Source organism: Crinia signifera, chromosome 4, assembly GCF_055691185.1.
Source record: "Crinia signifera chromosome 4, ASM5569118v1, whole genome shotgun sequence".
Lineage (NCBI taxonomy): Eukaryota > Metazoa > Chordata > Amphibia > Anura > Myobatrachidae > Crinia > Crinia signifera.
The window spans coordinates 267,677,333-267,698,907 of NC_139220.1; the positions used below are offsets into that span (position 1 = coordinate 267,677,333).

The 21,575-nt window shown below is 43.5% G+C and overlaps 1 protein-coding gene across 1 annotated transcript in view; it reads right to left on the minus strand.

The window, feature by feature from the left end:
* SLC4A5 (solute carrier family 4 member 5) overlaps positions 1 to 21,575 on the minus strand; it is a 94,507-nt gene that overhangs the window by 39,847 nt on the left and 33,085 nt on the right. Inside the window, 9 exon segments of the mRNA XM_083184511.1 lie at positions 1,938 to 2,112; positions 3,704 to 3,847; positions 4,344 to 4,498; positions 4,790 to 4,877; positions 5,680 to 5,837; positions 8,973 to 9,028; positions 11,678 to 11,773; positions 15,041 to 15,196; positions 15,507 to 15,667. Coding sequence (XP_083040637.1) covers positions 1,938 to 2,112; positions 3,704 to 3,847; positions 4,344 to 4,498; positions 4,790 to 4,877; positions 5,680 to 5,837; positions 8,973 to 9,028; positions 11,678 to 11,773; positions 15,041 to 15,196; positions 15,507 to 15,667 — 1,189 coding nt within the window.

A 21,575-nucleotide genomic window follows, 5' to 3' on the forward strand; every position in this document is an offset into this window, starting at 1 on the left:
ATCCAAGGAGCATGAGTGGCCGCCATACAATACAGAGAGCCTCAGTGACTATCATATAGAGGAGTGCGATGGCCATACAATACAAAAGCTAACAAGACCACCAGCAAGATTTTATCAATGTTATATTAGTGCTGTTTGTCTACCTAAAGAGCTGGCTCAAGTCACTCCAAGTCTCCAACAGGTCCTGTCTGGGTAATAAATACCTGTTCCATCCTCTCTCTGCACCCCTGAGAATAATGGCAACTGTGGTCTGCAGTGGTATATTTCTAATGCAGGCGAAATCTCTAGTACATTTTGCCCTGATCCTAAAAACTGCCTAGCCCTTGCAGAAGCAGCTGTTTCTGCGGGAAATGGTCATCTGTCAGACCACACTTAGGCCGACAGTCATTAGGTCGACCCCGGAAGGTCGCCTGGCCCCAAGGTCGACAGGGTTAAAGGTTGACATGGGTCAAGGTCGACATGACTTAAGGTCAACATGGGCCAAGGTCGACATGGGTTTAGGTCGACAGTCATTAGGTCGACATGAGTTTTTCACTGTATTTTGAGCCGACATGTGCCGACAGGCGGTATTTCATGCCCTACCATCCACTAGGGCGTGGTGGGAGAATAAAATAGTGTGCTGAGCTTAGCGAGGCACCGTGCCCGAAGCATCGTGAGCGAAGCGAGCGATGCGAGGGGCTGCGGCTCAACTCCAACTGTGTCCATGTCGACTGTGTCGACATTCGGGTAAAAAACAGTGAAAAACTCATGTCGACCTAATGACTGTCGACCTAAACCCATGACGATCTTGGCCCATGTTGACTTTAAGTCATGTCGACCTTGACCCATGTCAACCTTTAACCCTGTCGACCTTGGGGCCAGCCGACCTTCCGGTGTCGACCTAATGACTGTAGACCTAAGTCTGGTCTGACCGATGTACCGATTCCGTTTCTGCATATGTTTTAAGTCTCCTTTGGCTTTATGAAAACCTACATCTTAAAACCAACCACAAGATGGCATCAGAACCTTTCTAACATTAAAATAGCAAAAAAATCCAAAGTGTCCAGAGACAGTTTGTTACCATTGGTTACACCTGTTGTTGTGAGTGAGTGACTACTTATTGGGCTAAGTGAACATTAAATTATTAGGATTACAGTAAAATACGTAACCATGATGTCTGAATGAGCTATAAGAACAATTATTTAAACTGAATGACACAAAAATGACCCCCCTCACGCAAAATCAATATCAAATGTTATAATTATGAATATACAAAGAGATGAAGAATGTATTATTTTCTATCTGCTTAAAGGGGTTTATTCTAGTTCATTCTTTCTGACAAAATCCTTCTTAGATGGACAAAACCATGTGCACTGCAGGGGGGCAGATGTAACATGTGCAGATAGAATTAGATTTGGGTGAGTTATTTTGTTTCTGTGCAGGGAAAATACTGACTGCTTTATTTTACACTGCAATATAGATCTCACTTTGAAGTAAAACCCCACCCAAATCTAATTATATATGCACAAGTTACATCTGCCCCACCTGCAGTGCACATGGTTTTGCCCATCTAAGAAGGATTTTGTCAGAAAGAGTGAACCAAAATAAGGCCCATGGTTGTGTCAGAAAGAATGAACTAGAATAACCCCCAAAGTGTTGTAGGGGCAGCTGTTAGGGCGTGTGCAGCCCCTACCATTCCCCTAACTAACAGTCGCTAGTGTTTGTACAATGACAGCCAGGAGGGGAGACAGAGTGTGCTACCAGCAAGGATTGGGTGGGAGCCCCATTCTCTCTCCCCATGTGATTAAAGAGCATAGATACAAAACTTAAATTCAAACAAGTTATATGGAAGCACTATATGGAGGGTTTGGCCAGGGCCGGCTCTACCATTAGGCAACTTTAGGCAGGGCCTAAGGATCTGGGGGGGGGGGGGGGAATACTTTTTATTCATCCGTTACCTGATAGTTGTCTGTTGCGTCACCCAACAGCCCACCAAATGTAATAGCATTCGTGATGCAGCCAAGGTAAATGAAGAGAATTGCAGAAATGGACTGGATGTGGAAGGCTTCATAGAAATCGCTCAGAAACCACGGCAGCTTCCTCTTAATGTCCAGATAAAGTCCTCCACAGAACCTAGGGGGAGAATCGTTGGCCTTAGTAAGATTCCTCTTGTGCATAAAAGTATGTAATATTCTCATTAGCGGTGCCATTTCTCAGTTCAACCAATCAGATTCTAGTTATCATTTGTCCATAGCATACTACAGAATGGTTCTCATGATCTGGTTTCTATGGGCAATATTTCCGCTTAACTGTTTTGGAAGCTTTAGTAAATCTACCAGTAAGCTTCTAAAAATGAAAAGATGCCCATAGCAACCAATCGGATTCTGTTGCATCCTAGAAAATGATAAACACAATCTGATTGGCTGGTTTGGGCAACATCACCTTTTGCAGGATACAGTACAAACGCAAAAAGTAGGATATACTGTGCAGAGTAGAAGAAACCTGAAACTGATGACACACAATTTATGACATTGCATGGAAAATAGTATGATGAAAGATGATAGTACTTGATAGACCTAGCAATGACAAAGTTACACGGTATGCCATGTGTACAAAACACATTGGGGGACATAGAGGTCAGTCCAGCAATACCAGAGGTCCAAAACAAATAGCGGGAGCAGATCTGGAGGATATGTAAGCAGTAAGAGGATAAAACATAGTTAAAGTTAAGAAAATAAAAGGCCCGTTGTGATCCAGAGAAACCGCCCGACCGATGTACCGCTCCCGTCCCCGTACAGTGGGGTAGGGACATTTAGCCATAGATGTAGAGAAGGCCTGTTCTCTATCTCTATTCAAGCTTTGATAAACCCTCCTCTCTTTTGAGGCGGAAAAACCATCTAGGCTATTGATACATCTTTATTTAGATATCTTTGGATTTTGAGTTGGACCTAATGGGTTATATTTATGACATGCTGACTTTTTTAATGTTATCATCTTTAGTTCTAGGCATTAGTGGAAATGCTAAATATTTAAAGGCAAGCTTCTGATTACAGTAAACATAAAATAAGGGTACTCATTATAGTGATCCTTTTAATCTATGGTCTGTTTGGAGACCGCATATATGCTTTTTCTTTACTGATACATTAGAAGGTGGAACCTTCAGATTTATACTGAATTTATTACACTATTGCAGTGCTTTCCAAACTTTTTTGAATTGTGGCAGTTAGAGAATCAAAAACATTTTCACGGCACCCCTAGGCCAAAAGTTTCTTATTGACACATTTTGAAAAAAAATATTATTTCTAGGTTAAGTTATGTGGGGATTGACAGGATTCACTTCTGTTTGTCCATATAATTGATTGGAATCCACAAGCACTAGTTTTGCCTATTACTTTGACCATAAATAATTTGAGTTGGTCGAGAACCACCATTCCAGGGCACCCCTGCAAGTGTCCTGAGGCACCCCAAGGGGCCTAGGCACACAGTTTGGGAACCACTGCACTATTATATTTTTCTATTTGCTTAGTTTTTTTCATGTGTGTATTTATGATCTGCTCATTGTAAAGAAGAATATAAGGGTTTTGAACACAGCACGGAATCTACCTTATTGTCTATAAAGTATGATTGCTGTTTAGACTCACACATTTGAGAAGCCAAATTGATGAACTAAATGGGGTATATTCTGCTACAAAGTCACAGTCATCTGAACCTATCCTATGCCCACCTGCCAGTCCAGGAAAGCTCTTCTCCAATCTCATGTGGGCAAGGCATCTCCCCATCTTCACTTCCACCTCCTCCACTACCACCACCTCCTCCTCCAGCCGATCCATTCATTTGTCCTGCCTCATTCACAGAGAAAACGGATTTCCTGTAGGAGAAGAAGGATGCTTCGAAATCCCCAAAGTACATAGACAGTGGCATAAGTTTGTCCCAGTTGCTCGGAGGCAAGATAAATATTGGTGCCCCTCAAATAACTCAATCAATAAGGTGTCTGTCTCCAGTAAGACAGGTCATGGGTTCTAATACAGGTTGTCACACTTGCAAAAATGACTTTAGGAGTGCCAGTCAGCCACAGACGCGATATCGATGGCTTTCAATTCTCTGATTCAAACTCACAGGTTAGGAGAGGTGCCCCCTTGGGAGCAGGAGCCCGGCAGCAAATGACTCTATTGCCTCCCAGAGTTCTGCCTCTGTACATATATATATATATATATATATATATATATATAAAACAGCTATATGCAGCCTTTACTAAAGCACAGAACAAACATAGTTGCTTTCAGGTATTCCCGTATGTGTTGTCCTCCGATTCCTCGGCTGCTTATGCCACCTTTATATACTGTCATATGTCACAGAACACCCACCTCTCATCTGCCGATGGGATCTTTTTGGGAGGCTCTATTCTAATGGTAGGATCCCATTCTCCAGGCGGGAGGACGATTACTTCATCCAAAAACTCATCTATTCCCGCAATCAGATCCTCCCGGTCCCTCGCTTTGTAAGCAACATCGCTGAAGAGCTAGAATACAGGCATAAAGCGGATTACTCCATAGTAATAAAGGGTTATTGAACACGGTGTAGAGACATTCTCTCAATGCCATGGTATATAAGTGCTTGTAGCGTGTAACACATTGAGTTACTGTTATATGTCATTGGTTTGGCTGTAATGCCCCGAGCCTAAGGAAGAAAAAAACATTTCCAAATACATTTTACTGTTAAAATACACAACCCATGGCGCCAGCCCGGATGAATGCCGCACTTTTATTCAGCATCTTTACTACTGTAGTTTGCAATGGTTTAATTCACTTACATCGTCCACCATCAAAGTTGCGATCGCTCGGCCAATTTCAATGTAGGACTTGACTTTTCCCATTGGACCCAGTAAAATAAATATAAATCTGGTTGCGATAAATAATATAAATATGAGAAGACATGTAGAGCAGGTGGTCACTATTATACAATGACAAATTAACATAATGACAAACTTACACAAAGGCGCGATATATGTAACAAATATACTGCATATATGAGTATATTACCATTAAATCATATTTGTCTTATATTACAATTGGGAATAAATGGAAGCTTTTAAACAATAATGCTAACAATACACTACAGTGTCTTTTCTTTTACAAGGTGCTTTCAAAACATTGGGCCAGATGCACTAAGCTTCAAAAGTGATAAAATGGAGATTGATAAACAACCAACCAATCAGCTCCTGTCTGAAATTTTTCAAACACAGTCTGTGACATTTCAGGTAGGAGCTGATTGGCTGGTTGTTTATCACTCTCCATTTTATCACTTTTGAGGCTTAGTGCATCTGGCCCACAGTTTGCATTTAGGGCCCACAAATTTTCCCCATACACCAGTGATTCTCCATATATTTATTATCATATGATAAAATATGTCTAGTGATGTGCTATAATACCTGAATGATTATAGTTGGTGCTATATTGTGTGCTAGTTGTGCTGGTGCCTGGTGCACTTGGTCATATTTTATTACAGTAATTCTGTTTTTTTTTTTTTTTATAATTTTATATACTGTAAATATGCATGAAGTTTACATACTAGGCTGCTTTATGTCATAATTCATCAGGACATGTGGGGAAATTTGTGGTAATTGGGATCTGAGTGCATTAGGGGGATTTTATGGAAAGAGGGAGGTCTGAGTGACTCCATACAAGCAATACTAGACTTTACCTGGTGGGCACTGGGACCTCTGTCACACCTCCCAGCATGATGGACTGGACCAGTCGTACAAATGCTACAAAAGGTTTGTCTAAGAAGTCCACCTCTCCCACCAGAACATTAGAAGCCTCTGCATCCCTGGGGATCTTTTTTATAAACTTATTTCTAAGCTGGGAAAACAAAACAAAACAAGTTACATTTTATGGTGATCTTGTTTAATGACATTCTAGAACCATTGTTTTTTAATATGATTTGTTATTAAAGAACAGTGCTTCGGGCAATGTGCATTATTGTTTATTTATAAGGGTTCCGAGCATCACAGAATACATAAATGAGCAAAAGAAGAAAACAATGACTTACAGTACAAGGTCATTTAGAACAAGTACATGGTAAATAAGGATAGTTGCATCAGGGGACAGGACACTGAAATAATTAGTAGGCAGGTTTAGGTGCCGCTGAACGGTGTATCATATATATAGTTATATTCTAAAAGAGAAAAAAACAACGGAAGGAGAGAGAGTCCTGGTGATTAGAGCTTACATTCTAAAGGGGAGGGGCAGACAGACTAGGGTGACTCAGGAAGGGCAGAAGAGAGCATAGATTGAAGATTAGGATGAAAGATGGATGGGTTTAATGAAGAAGTGGGTCTTGAGAGCCCATTTAAAGTTTTGTAGGGAGGTGGAGAGTCTGATAGGGAGAGGAAGAGAATTTCAGAGGTAAGGAGCACAACGGCCAAAATCTTGGAGTCGGGAATGGCAGGAGAGGAGAGCATTTGAGGAGCGAAGAAGGCAGGTGGGAGTGCAAAGAGAGATAAGATCAGATATGTAGGTGGGAGAGGAATGGGTGATGGCTTTGCAAGTGAGTGTGTGGAGCTTGAATTGGATTCTGAATGGGAAGGGGAGCCAGTGTTGGGTTTGTAAGAGAGGGGAAGTAGACATAGTACATTTGATGAAGACAATGAACAGGGCATCAGCATTGAGGATAGATTGTAGGGGCGAGAGGCATTTGTCAGGGAGGCCAGATGATAGGAGATTACAACAGTCAAATCTGGAGATCATCAGTGAGTAGATGAGGGTCTTTGTAGCATCCCGAGATAGGTTATTTTCGTGGAAATATTTTTGAGGTGGAAACGGCAGGACTGTGAGAGATCCTGGATGTGTGGTTTAAAGGAGAGGAAAGAAGGCAGCGTACTTGGGGGCTAGAGGAGTTTGTTGCTCCGTCAATGGATAGTGAAATTGTGAGAGGTGAGGTTATGTGGGAGGGTGGGAAGATGATCTGCTCAGTCTTAGACATGTTAAGTTTAAGAAAGCGCTGGGACATCCAAGAAGAGATAGCAAAATAAATACGAGTGAGGAGCAGAGCCTGATTAAAGGTTCCAGGTGCCCTAAGCTAATACACATGTAGCGCCCCCTTGTAAATCTGCATGCCCATGCACATGTAACAAAGGCTATACAACTGGCATGTACAGTAGGATCTAATGCTTGGAGTGTGTGAAGGAGATTTTGGCTTTAGGCCGACCAGTTGGCGCTGTAGCACAATGTACATAAAGTAATAGTTCCATCCGTAAGTTACATTGGCATAGCCATCTTGGCAGTCACCTTAAGAACTTTACCTTTCACAGACAAATGCTCTAGGCTACAGCCTAATCAGCCTATTGGTTAATCAGGCACTGGTGAGGAGAGAGGGAGAGGTATCAGAACCATAGGTGTGCACAGAAGCTGAAAGAAGATGCCTCTCTTGCCAGGTAATGGACTACTCTCCCTACATATGGAACACATACTACTTACCTGGGCTGTTTATATCCCAGAGTTGGGGTAGGATTAGTCCATGAGCCAGCAGGATGGGAGGTCCCATTGTGGCACCCACTGTGCTGCCCCCTTATGATGAGAAGTCACTTGGATTAGTATATCCGATCCTTGTTGTTTAGCAAATGAAGAGGCCTATTGGGGTTATTAAGACCCGGATGATTGTCGATGGACTGTGCATCCATCTGGATCATATAGCTCGTGCATGAGGCCATGCAGTGGTAGAGGCCCATGTGTAGGGGTGTGGCCAGTCTCCAAAGGTGGTGTGTGGCCGGCCACTATAGAGGCTTGGCTAAGAGTGTATGGTCTATAATAATATTATATATAATTCAGTCTGGAACCTTATTCCTAGAGGAGCAATGGGCCTCAGACAGTGGAACCCACCGGGGGTTTTCCTTGTGCCTAGGGATGCCAATCCCGGGGCATTTTTTCAATCCCGGGATTCGGGATTGAAAAATGCTCAATCCCGGGATTCCCGGGATCCCGGGATTGGCTTCCCTAATAATAAAAAACACCCTGGACGCCCGCATATTTGCTTACATTTGTGGAGCCAGGTTGCTGAGCGGGCAGCCGGTAGCCTGGTCCCTGGTGCAGCCGGGAGCTGGGTTGCTGAATGGGCGGGTAGGAAGTCTCATAAGGCGGGGTGGCAGGGAGTGCTGGGTGGGAGGGCTTGGTGGCAGAGAGCGCTGGGCGGGTGGCCGAGAGCGCTTGGTGGGCGGGAGCGCTGGGTGGGCGGGCAATTCGGTGGCCGAGGCGGATGTGCGGCTGTGCCCTGCGCAGCGTGACCTCGTCACGCTGCGCACTGCGGGGTATGGGAGAAGCCGGGCAGCGTCTGAGTGCTCAGACGCTGCCTGGCATTAAACTGCGCATGCGCAGTTTAATCCCGAAATCCCGGGATTGGAAATTCCAATCCCGGGATTGAAATCCCGGCGTTTTGGGGGCCAAATCCCGGGATCCCGCCGATCCCGATCCCGGGATTGGCCACCCTACTTGTGCCCCTGTGGGCTAGTCCGACTCTGCTTGTGAGTATAACAAAATACATTCTCTTATTGAGTCAGCTGACATTTAGCTGTAGTTTTATGTTATTATTTCATAAGAAGCTCATGTAATGGGACAGAGCAGTTAGTTATGTGGCTTTCCTGGGCATTCTTACATCTATCCAGGTTCAGCCATGACGTGTAATGGTTACTATTACTGCCCCACAGTACTGAGGTCATGGGTATGAATCCCACCTTGGCCCTGTGTGGAGTTTGTATATTCTCCCTGTTCTTTCGTGGGTTTCCTCCCACAATCCAAAAATCTATTGGTAGGTTAACTGTCTCTCAACAAAAAAATAAAATAACCCTAGAATGAATGTATGTATGTGCGTATGTGTACATATACAATATAAGCTCCTATGGGGCAGAGTGTGAATGTTCAAATATTCTATGTAAAGTGCTGCGGAATATGTGTGCGCTATATAAATAACGTAGTAAATAGTTAGCGTTTACAGTTTGTTACCTGGTCTGTGCTTGGGGTTTCTGAAATATCATTCATACTCCTGCTTTGTGCATGATCTAAGGTGTAAACATTAAAAAAAAAGGTTAGTGCTAAGTACAAAACATTATATACAATAAAGTAATGCAGACCCCACCTTAACGTTAGATCTGGAGCGCTCAGGTTTTTAATGTACAGCAGTGGCGTAAGTTTATCCCAGTTGCCTGGCAAGGTAAGTTCATCCCAGTTGCCTGGCAAGGTAAGTACTGGTGCCCCCCCCCCCAAATAGCTCATTCAGTAAGGTGTCTGTCTCCAGTAAGGTCATGGGTCTAACACAGGGTGTGACACTTGCAAAAATGATGTTAGTAGGGGGAGTAAGCCACATTAGCAATTTCAACTGCTTTCAATGAACTGATTCAAACTCAAAGGGAAGGAGAGCCTTGGGAGCAGGAGCCCAGCAGCAGATGTCTCCAATGCCTCCCAGTGTTCTGCCTCTGATGTACAGCATTCAGCATTTTCAATGGGTGTAGTTCAAAGGGTTAAAGGGGTGTACACATGGAGCGGTTTTTGCTAGTGAGCGACTTTTAACTAAGCAATTGGACTTGATACAACAGTGATTTTGACTAAGCGATTTGACTAAATGCACCAGCGATTTTGACTTAGCGATTTTGTCTATGGGCGATTTTGACTATACTAGAATTAACATACTTGGGGCCAAATGTAATAGGGTGAGAGTTTCAGAAAGTGAGAGATTTTGGGAGAGTTTTCCCATGTATTTTAAAGCAGCAATCATTTACATGGCAAAATCAACCTGGTTTTACAGTGTAATTGATTGCTGCTTTAAAAAACATGGGAAAACTCTCCCAAAATCTCCCACTTTCTGAAACTCTCACCCTATAACATTTGGCCCTTGGTTGGTATTCATTGCAGATTGCCTAGTGAATATCTCCCTCAACAGTGAATAGCAGCGATTTTGAGTACACAGCCAGTGATCTAGTCAGAATATTCTTGCCTGGCAACTCTTTTTTACTAAGCGATATTATAGGGAGATTTGTCTAACCTTGACAGAGCACAGCTGTGAATGGATGTTTTGCATAAACATCCATTTGCAGCCTTACATAATAAATACAAAATAAAGGGCTTTGGGGCTTTTTAATCCTTCTCTAAATATAAAGATTAATTTTGCCTAATTTCTATTTAACAAGAATAAAAAGACATTGGGCACATTTTAGAACATGGACAATATCGTTTATAAGATGTTTTATCACATTCCTTGGAGTGCACCGGAAAATGCACTATAGTACAACATGTAGATGCCGACTTTGCCCAAAAAGCCTGAGACCCGGGGCCAACCTGCTCAGTGTTGGTGCACAGTAGGGCCCTTATTCTAGATCGTGCGGTACGGCCCGCGTGCGGCCGTACCGCCGATGTTTTTGCACTGCACATGCGCAGAGGTCATTCTGCGCATGTGCAGCCCCCTTCGCCGCAGACGGATTTCGTCCGCCGCAAAGGGGGCGTATAGGGGCGTGAGGGGCTTCAGCCCCTCATTTCCCTATGTGTACGCCCCGCGTTTCATGGGCGTTCCCATGCAAACGCGGGGCGTGTGCATGGTAATGAGGGCATGACGCCCTCATTACCATGACATGGGGGCGGAAAGCTGACGTCGCCGGATGTCAGCTTTCAGCCCCCTTTCAAGCTCCCACACGGACGATTGTCCGTGTGGTCTGAGCTTGCGGGAGCTGCCGCGGCGTGCGGGCCTGCCTTCGATGGTCGTCGACCATCGAAGGCAGGGGGCAGCTCCCACCATGGTAGAGGCGTAGCCTCCACCATTTTTGTGCGGATCGCCAGCCGTCCGTGTATGGACGGCCGTGGCGATCCGTCGGGTGGGCGGCCCTTGGTTTGTGCGGTCGGAGCCCCGTGTGCGGCTCTGACCGCACCAACCAGAATAAGGGCCTTAGTCATTTTGTAACCATATAAAGACAATTGACAGCTGAGCTAAGGTGACCTCTGATTCTTATATTACACACACTTTCCTAATGAACATGAAGCGATGCCATTGGAAGTCATTGCATAGATGTATTGAAATGAGTTTATACATATATTCGCTTTACTTGTATACTATGATATTGAATGGACTTATATAAAATGATTTCTGTTTTATAACCTTTTATGCCAGCACTGAGCTTGGTGTCTTTTGACAAGTTTTACATGGGTGAGGAGGATTACAGAGCTAGGTTGACTGTCAATAGGTTGACGGCAAAAGGTCATTGGCAAAACGGTCGACATGCAGAAGATCGATATTGACTAAATGCCGACATAAGTGAAAGGTCAACATGGAAAAGGTCAGCATACAGTTTTCAAATTATATTGTGTCAATGTCGACACCTCACATGGCTCACTTCACTCCCCATGCTTCGGGCAAGGTGTTTAGCTCTGCTGCTGCTGTGGAACACTTAACCAAGTCCACATGGGGATTAAAGTATGAAAAAATGCCCCCCCCCCCCCCCCCAAAAAAAATAACCATGTCGACCTTTTCATGTGTTGACCATTACCATGACGAACTTTGTTTGTGTCAAACTTTTGTCATTGCCGACATAGAACATGTTGATCTTTTGGTGTTGACTTATTGACTGTCGACACAGACACTGTAGATCTATCATTTTACACTGGATTTTCCCATTACCCAATATATTACACAGTACACACAGAATATTTAGAAAGTGACCTACGCAATCTTCCATAATTAGTATTTTGTCTCATCCTCAGGTCCTCTGTGGAGCGATGGAGGTGAGCGCCAACAGGAACACTTGGGACAGGTATTCGGTCTACAAATAACAGAAATGGCATTGTTATATAGTCCAAATACACAGTCTGCAATTGCCCCTAAATATTAGTAATGTGAGAGAGTCACAACTGTAATCCAAGCACAAATGTTTTGCAACAAGCATACATTGGTAAAATGGCATCACTCCAACTTTGAGTAAACGGAATTGTCTCTGCTTTCATAGTAATCCCAAGAGTTTGTTGGGTACAAACCGCTTCACAGGAACAGAACGTGTGACACAGTATACCAAAGATGTAAGAGAACAATGAGAGAGATAAAAGACTGCGTCTCGCTCCTGTTCAGCATGACATTTTATGCTTTGGGTTTAAAATCTCACTGTTTCCAACTTCTTGATGATATTTAGATGAGTGAATGTAATTTACACCAGAAAATCTAGATGATACTTTTTTGCTTTAGAAGTCTCTCGGTCACAAAGTAGGGTATTACTGGAAAGTCATTTCTACTTATCCAGATCACCAATTCATTAAAACTGCCACTGTTATTAAGTTTTTTAATATATTACAGTGGGAGGACTCTGAGCTGGACAGCAGTGAGGGACCAAATCCCAACAATTGCTGTAGTGCCAGCAAAACTGCAGAGATTTGAAACCAATTCAAATTCAGTATACTGTACATGTCTTATAGTAGTATGTATTGTAAGGCTTTGACCTGCTTTTGGATATGATATTATCAGGGCTATTTTTCAGCAGGCTCCAGCAGGAACTGAGGCCCTTATTCTCGTTCACTCTTTCTGACAAAATATTTCTTAGATGGACAAAACCATGTGCACTGCAGGTGAGGCAGGTGTAAAACCCCACCCAAATCTAATTATCTCTGCACAAGTAACACCTGCCTCACCTGCAGTGCACATGGTTTTGTCCATCTAAGAAATATTTTGTCAGAAACAGTGAACTAGAATAAGGGCCTCAGTTCCTGCTGGAGCCTGCTGAAAAATAGCCCTGGATTATACTGTATATACCATTCTCTCTAAGTTGCAAGACAATGGAGACACTGTGGGACAGTTTTAGAGGTGCACATAAGTCCATTTTGCAGATGGAGTGGGTGATGCATGTATGAAGCAGTGATAAGGGAGGAGAAGTGATACAGTGCCTGCTACTTTACCACAAGCCAATCATCTCCTGACTGTTAAGTTACAGGCTGGGTTTAAACAGGGACAGTTCGGAGCAGATTGACCAGTACCAAGCACTTTATCACTTCTCCTCCCATATCACTGTCTGCTTCATACATCGATCTACCTCAGAGTTCTTTGCATCCCCAGTTCTGGTAAACAAACTGGGCAGCAACTGGGTGTTTGTGCCTAGGATAAGTGTTCTGTGGGCATGCCGTATATATTTGGCCAGCTCTGAATACAGGCAGTCGTTAGCATTTATTTCCAAGCAGGAACAATTTGTAATACTATAAAAATTAACAGGAAAACCTGTTTTGTGTGTAGGGTCCACTGTCACACCATACAGAGAAAGTCAATCTTTATCTTATATATACTGTATTACTCTATTCCTGCAGAGTATTTTGTATTTTTAGCTCTTATATTTGACTAATTTGATAATAGCTTCAATTAATAGAGACAGATGTGTCATACAGCTAATAGATTCTGCTGAGTAATTCTTTTTGCACACTTGAGTGTTGAGTTTGCCAACAAATATAAGACAATGCTACAGTTACTCCGGTCGCCTACAGTAGCAACAGCAACATTTGGTCATTGACTAAGGATTGGCTTTCTTGGTGCATCATTTCTTACTGTGAGATGAAAAGAGAGAATAAGCCCCCATTTCACTAAATAGGAGTCACAGTAGTAGAGATGACAGAATATAAAGAAAATAGATCAGGAGAATAGGGTTTTGTGTGTTGGGAAATTTAAATGGAGAAATGTTTTTTGTCGGACATGATAGGAATGTTTGACTTCACAAATTGACCTAAATCTTATAAAAACTTGGATTTGATAAAACAAAAGTTTTTAATCATTTTATTCAAGTTTCCCTCTCTAAATATAAAGTTTGCACATTGGTTTTTGTTAACTTTCTTTCCTTACCGGTGCCACTCAAATTAGCATTCTTAAGCCCCGTACACACGGGGGAGATATATTGCTCAGCTGATGAAAAATAAACTGCCAGGGGAGCCCGGCAGTGGTAATCAGCTGGTCGCAGGAGCATGTTCCTGCGACCAGCAATCACTACAGGGGTAAAAACGGAAGCGTGCACCCGGCGATATATCGCCGATACACACTCCCATCGTGGGCAATATGGTCGCTTAGCGACCATATTTCCTGCGATATTGTAGAAAATCACCCCCGTGTGTACGCACCTTTACTTGTACTTTCTTATACCTCCCAACTGTCCCACTTTTCGCGGGAAGGTCCAGTTTTTCACAGCTTCTATTCCTGCAGCCGGAGGGGCCGGGGGCACTCCCCCGCAGCGATGAAAATGGGGGCATGGCCTCGCGGCAGCACCGTGCATATAGGCCACGCCCCCAAAATGTTGGCACTGTCCCGCCGGCCGTCAACAGAATGTTGGGAGGTATGCTTTCTATACCCACTTCTATAGAGCATCTTCATACTGCAGTATTACCTTGTTGCCCTAAAAACTAAGGCTGCTCTGCCAACAAGAACAAGCGATGGCCAAATCGGCATGAGAGGATTTAAGAATCCCGGATTTTTTTCCTCTAAGGCAGGTGACAAGCTTGTCACTGGAACAGAACTGGTTAGGGGGCTGTCTGTCATTGGGTTAGCCAATCCTGGGCAGGGGAGGTAACCTTTGAGTTAGGGTATATATTTGTGTTTCCAGATGCACAACTGTGACCTTTTTAAGCCGAGTTGTACCGTGTCTGTGTCCTTATTTCACACCTTCATGAGCTTTACATGTTTATATTCTAAGGTTGTCTCATTTAGGTAGGTTTCATTTATGTTCGTTAAAGGTTATGTTTTAAGTACTCAAAATTGAAAGTTTTAAAGGAATAAACTGATGGATCTCTTATATTATTTCTCCATATTAAAAATGCATACAATAATATTTGCAACCTTTTGTTACTGACCACATTTGTAAGGATTCTGAACGTGTCCACACCATATTGGCACCAGGTAATTGCATAGAATAAAAGACACGCCTTTGGAGTCTGCTCTACAGGTGGCACACCCCATGCAAGCACTATTGTTCTGTATAGCCGCTGATTTTATGAGAGATCATAGTGAACATACATTTCTTAATACTTGAATACTGCAATACTTCACAGACACTTTCATCCAAAGAACTCACTGGTATTGGAGGAGACAGACTTTCCGATGTCCGCCAATGACCTGTGGATGGGTTTCTTGGTTTGGTGCCTATGTTTCCTCAACAGGACGTAGCTAATTTTCTCCCTGAGGTCCGGCTTGAGCAATTCGTCTTCCACTTGCTTCTCAATTATATCATCTGCAATAGAAAATCTCTTGTCAGGTTAAAAGCAATGAAGGTGAGGTCTCCATGACTCCAAAGAACTTGCTACCATCGGTGGTATTATAGTCGTAGCAGAGAGATATCAGCAGGAAGCTAGTGACTAGTGGTGTTGTAGACCTTGATGAGGTTGCTTTTAACCTTTTTCCCTCTAGAAGTGGTGGATTACAGGATGTACAACTGAGATGAGTCATAGGACTGATTTGAGAGACCAGAAACTTGTATTCCGCAATTCAATAAATATGCTGCCAACTGACTCGTCCATGGACAGTTCTATAAAAAGTTTTACCTACAATTTGCGGGAGGGAATAGCCATCTAAATCCAGCAGTACAGTTCCTGTCTGGAGACATGTCCGCAACTCGAATAGGCTGTGCAGGGACAGTGTTGACACATGTGGCTTGCTCCATCGCTCTCCACCTTCTTCTACCTTCTCCTCAAATTTTAGCCACCTGTATAAAGGAACACAGATGGTGATGATCACTTACACTGAGTTATTATACACTCATAAAGTCCAGTGTTTCCCCAACTACTATGTATTTACTAATGTTTAATAAATTATAACTTTGTGCACAAGGGAAAGTTATTGGGGAGTGAGGATATAAGTATAATATAATAATATGGAATTGAGAAAAATGAACTTATCGTAAATAATGTCCCCAAAAAGCTGACGCTTTCAACAGATTTTCAGAGATTTCGTTTAACTTGCCACAGGCAGGAAAATCCAAAACCCCAATAAGTGCTGGCTTTTCAGGAAAGAGAACCTGAAAAACTACATGTTTTTCTAAGAGAACCGATTTTTTTTCTGGTGGGCCAATTAAGATTGCCCCTCAAAAAATCTAAGAGGGGCAATGCCACACAGGGTACTCAGAAACCCCCCTGACAGAAGAGACAAAGTAAGCAAGGTATTACAAAGCTCCACCCCCTCACAGCAATTTTCCATGATTCACAGGTCAATGGGTAGCCAATATAACGAGATTACAATAGAATCGTGCTATTTTAGACCCGCCCTAATCAATAGAACCTCGAACTGTGGCATATTGGCGTGATGGGGTGGGACCACCCTGGGGGAGGGGGTATTCAATTAGATGCAGTAAAAAGGGTGGTAGTCTTAGTGTTTAATGAACAATGTTATTCAATTAGAGACCCTTTAAATTATTGGGTCAGATACCCCACAGATGTACAGCATGCAGTGCCAGATTAAGTCTTCGGGGGGCCCGGGGTACTTTAGACAGGGGGGCCCCCTTGCACTTGTCATTACTGGCCGCAAATTGCATGGGCGAATATTATACTGTCAAAACACAGAGTAAAGGCAGAATAAACTTGGTCAATGGTTAACTGCAGGGTATATATACAGGTTGAGTATCCCGTATCCGAGTATCCGTTATCCGAATTATTCCGAAAACCATACATTCCATAAAGTGAAAAAAAAAAAATTTTTTTGCTAAAAACTCACTGGGGACATCTGTAACAGCACTACTGAGGACATGATATGTAACTGGCACTATATATGTACAAGACAATGATTGCTTGGCATTCAAATTCAAATCTGAGATAGTACACACATTTTGTTTTATGTTTTGAAACCTTGTTTTTTGAACAAATAAAATATATTTGTGTATTTTATGTGGTAATAAAATATATTTGTGTATTTTATGTGGTAATAAAATATATTTGTGTGTATTTTATGTGTTTGTACAGCATACATGCAAGATACTTCAAAATACATAATTGAAATATTAAAATATTCCGAAATACGGAATAATCCGTTATCCAAAATTCTCCTGGTCCCGAGTATTTTGGATACGGGATACTCAACCTGTATATATATATATATATATATATATATATATATATATATATATATATATATATATTCAGAGTTGATTTGGCCGGCATTCCGCTGAACACTGAAGGGCTGGGTGCCTTCCCGGGAGGTGAAAATTCACTCCTATACAACAGCATGCAGGTGGTTGGCACTCCAAAACTCCAAAACAAACGACTCAGTAGCCAATTCTGGCAAACCGACGTTTCAAATGTATTGTGACACCCTGATGAAAAATGTCACAATACATTTGAAACGTCGGTTTACCAGAATTGGCTACGGAGTCGTTTGTTTTGGAGTGCCACCCACCTGCATGCTGTTCTCCATGGACCTGAGAAGCATGTAATGAGCTCCACCAATCAGAGCTCAGCACAAACCTCTCAGCCTCTGCCCTCTGGTGCAAAGTGTCATGGGACTTAGTCAACTCCCAGTAATGCACAGCACACTTGTGCAATCAGTGTGCCTTGGCTCCCGATGCTCAGCTCCATTAATCATGGTCACATTGGCAGATATGTGAAGCTGCAGCACTACCCCACTCCCATGCACAAAACCTTTAGCTAAAAAAAAATAATAATTTTGTTTTAAAAAAATACATGCCAACCCCTAGCTAGAGGGGGGCCCAGGGGCACTGACCCCTTGTGCCTCCATTATAATCCGGCCCTGACAGCATGTAGCTGCATGCTATTTGTCACCGGCTTCTTGTGGTCTAATGAATATTGGTGAAGGCCATAACATGAATGAATCCTATGTGGGTGGTGTACAATAATAAAACTAATTTCTGGCTCCTGCAATTTAGTTAATCATATGAGATGAATATGCAAGTACTTGAAAAACGTAAATGCTATGAGGACAAAATCCTGGTCCAAAGCAATTTGAGTAAATATTAAAATAATGTTAAATATGAAACTAAAACATAATAATAAAAGATTCCAATTGGCCTGTACCTGTAACTGGCTGAAGAAAGTGTCTCAGTGACCAGGGTAGGTTGTGATGATCACATGACAATCACATCCAATACTTGAACGTCCTGTCTGGTGTGCCACACATTTGCCAGATTGATAATACATGGTATATGATTGGCATTCCCCTTATGATGATATTAGTGGAGCTATATATACTTAGCATTTTTGTACAAATAATACCAGGAATTTTGCATAATTTTGTAAAAAACGTAAAATTTTCTTGGTTTGATTATGAACACAACCAATTCCTTCTCACAAAGCTAATCCTGCTAAGATTGTTTTCCTCTTCCTTAATATACTAAAAGTTGCATGACTTGTATTATGGATTACAGACGAAACAAGGGGAGGCTTGAAAGAACTCTTAAGAGTTTCATTTTCTCAGAAAAAAAAAGATTTTTAAGCAGATGTACAATCAAACAGGCACCGTAATCCTAATCTTCCTAAACCTTTTAGGCCTTGAATTATTATGTTGTTGGTTTTTTAGAGAGAGAAAGAGAGAGAGAGAGAGAGAGAGAGAGAGAGAGAGAGAGAGAGAGAGAGAGAGAGAGAGAGAGAGAGAGAGAGAGAGAGAGAGAGAGAGAGAGAGAGAGAGAGAGAGAGAGAGAGAGAGAGAGAGGCGCACTTGTTGCAGCTTGGACGGTGCAATGGTTAACATTGCTGCTTGCCTCACAGCACTGAAGTTGTGGGTTTGGTTCCCAACATGGCCCTAACTTTGTGGTGTTTCCTCCGGGTACTCCTGTTTCCTCTCATAATCTAAAAATATAAGGGTAGGTTAACTGGTTCCCAACAAAAAATGTGTGCATGTGTGTGTGTGTGTGTGTGTGTGTATACATGTACATCTAAAACCCCAAAAAGTGAGTCATATTCTTTAGACACTCAGAAATACATCATCAGTTGGGTAATAACAAGTGTTTATTTGCTCCTGGTACAGGGTTGCCTACCCTCCCGGAATGGCCGGGAGGGTCCCGGAAATCGATTCGCCCTCCCAGCCCCCCGGAAAGGGGGGCAACCCTCCCGCATAAACTCCAATCTCCCGCAATCCGCCCCTCGGCGGGGGGTCCATGTGTAAAATGACGTGATCGCGTCATTTTAACCCTGCCCCCGCAGTGCAATGTCTGAAATACCGGCATTGCAGGGTGTGGGGGCGTGGCTAAAATGACAATGACTGTAGGCAAGCCCCCCAACAGGAAAGCCCGTCTGTGGCTCCGCCCCCAATCTGCCTCTTTTTAACTCCCGGCGATGGCCCTGCCCCCCTGCATAACAGAGCTGGCTGCCCTCTCCCGGAAGGCAGCCAGCAAAAGTCGGCAATTATGTCCTGGTATAATCAAGCCTCTACTATTTTTCAACCACAGGCGGTAGTAACGCTGTCTTTTTTCTAAAATATAAGTACTAAGGACCTTATTCTGTTTGATACACTCCCATGCAAATTCACAGAGGAGCGCAATGTTCTTCTTCCGCGCATGTGCATGCGCTGTGTGCGAGCGACCACGGCGAATAGAGTGTTCACCGGGCACTCACACACAACAGTGCAGGAGGGGGTTGTGGGGCGGCGGGCCAGGGGGTGCGCCCATGGGAACGCCTAGTGTTTCATTAGCGTTCCCATGAATCCGATGATGTGTGTGCCAGGGGCGGGCAGCTGACATCACCGGATTTCAGCTGCCCGCCCTGTCCTCGTACAGGACACACGCAAAGCTAAGACTCATGAGAGTGTCTTAGGTTTGCATGTACGCTCCACATCAGCCAGTGGTCCTCCTACCCTAGGCTGCAAATGGATGTTTATGCAAAACACCCATTCGCAGCCGTGCAGAACAAGGTCCTAAATGCACACATTTCGCCAAAAGCGCTAAAGTCACTGTATCATATCCCTATAGATTGTAAGCTTGCAGCAGGGCCCTCTTAGCTCCAAGTCTGTCTGTTGTTACCCAGTTTGTTTTATCTGTTTACAATTGTAAAGTGCAACGGAATCTGCTGCGCTATATACGAAACTGTTAATAAAGAAATATATCTGCTATGAATAGCAAATAGCAAAACTGCCACCTTCTCTTAAAATGGCTAAATAGCAGGAGCAACACTGACATCTGGTGACCAAAGTTGGAAACTCTTTTATTATAATGTATACACCTGAGAAATGTTAAATGCAATTTATTTCATTCTTTTCTTGAGAAATACCAAATATGAAGGAATAATTTTTTCATTGTGCTCTGTTATATTGTCACCCTGATTAAGGTAACCTACTACCTGGAGTTGGGTTGGGATCATTTGGTCTACAGCATGATGGTCGACAGTCATGAGGTCGACACCATTAGGTTGACATGGGAAAAGGTTGACATGAGTCTTGGTTGACATAAGAACCGGTCGACATTGTTATAGGTCGAAAGGTCATTAGTTCGACAGGTCATTAGTTCGACAATGTCTAGGTCGAAAGTAAAAATGACGACATGGGGGGCATCGGCGGGGGTCCGTGCGGGGCGGCGGGGGATGCGGTAAGAAGCCCATAGGCCGGCAAAAATTGGTGATACTCTCCCGAGGCAAAAACCTGGCATGTGGGTTTTCCTGCATACCACCGCATTTGTGTGATAGTGCATTTTGCCCAAAGTCACTCATTTGGGGAAATGCGTTGATATGCCTGTGTTCTCCGGTGCCGGCTGTATTGTGAGCCCACCAGATTTGTGCTGTGGACACAATCGATCTGTTGTGCAGAGCTGAGTGAGGTACTTGTGTATTTTAGCGGCGCCCATCGCATCGCATCGCATACCAAAAGGCATGCGATGGTATGCGATGCGATATCATGCGATGTTGTACAATGTCATACAATTTAAAAATTGTATGACATTGTACATGGCATACAATGCCATACAATGCGATGCGATTTAACATTGTATAAGCACCCTAATGGGTGCTTACAATGTTAAATGCAACCCCACGCCACCCCCCACTATAAACGTGAACCCGAGGCGTGGCGAGCGCAGCGAGCCCGCGAGGGGCGGCGGTACGCGTCCTACGACTTTTTCATACCCCACTATCCAGTTGAGAATAGAAAGTGTGGCGAGCACAGCGAGCCACCGAGCCCGAAGCGTGGCGAGCGCAGCAGATACCTGTGAAGCCCGCGAGGGGACGCGGATACCTGTGAAGGTATCCGCGTCCGCTCGCCGCGCTTCAGGCACTTTCTATTCTCAACTCCACGCCGACGTGGATAGTGGGGGTATGAAAAGGTCGTAGGACGCGTACCGCCGCCCCCTCGCGGGCTCGCTGCGCTCGACACACTTCGGGTTCACGTTTATAGTGGGGGGTTGGCGTGGGGCTGCATTTAACTTCGTAAGCACCCATTTAGGTGCTTAAAAGCACCCTTAAGGGTGCTTATACAAATTTTAATCGTATAGGGGGCCAAAATCGCGTCGCATCGCATGCCATCTGGTACATGACATGCGATGCAATGCGATTAAAACATTGCGCGACCAACATCGGAGGCGCCGCTAAAATACACAAGTACCCTGAGTGACTATATATAACCACCACAAACCCCTACTGCTGTATCCTACTGTACTTCCACTTGTATACAATGTTCGTATTATA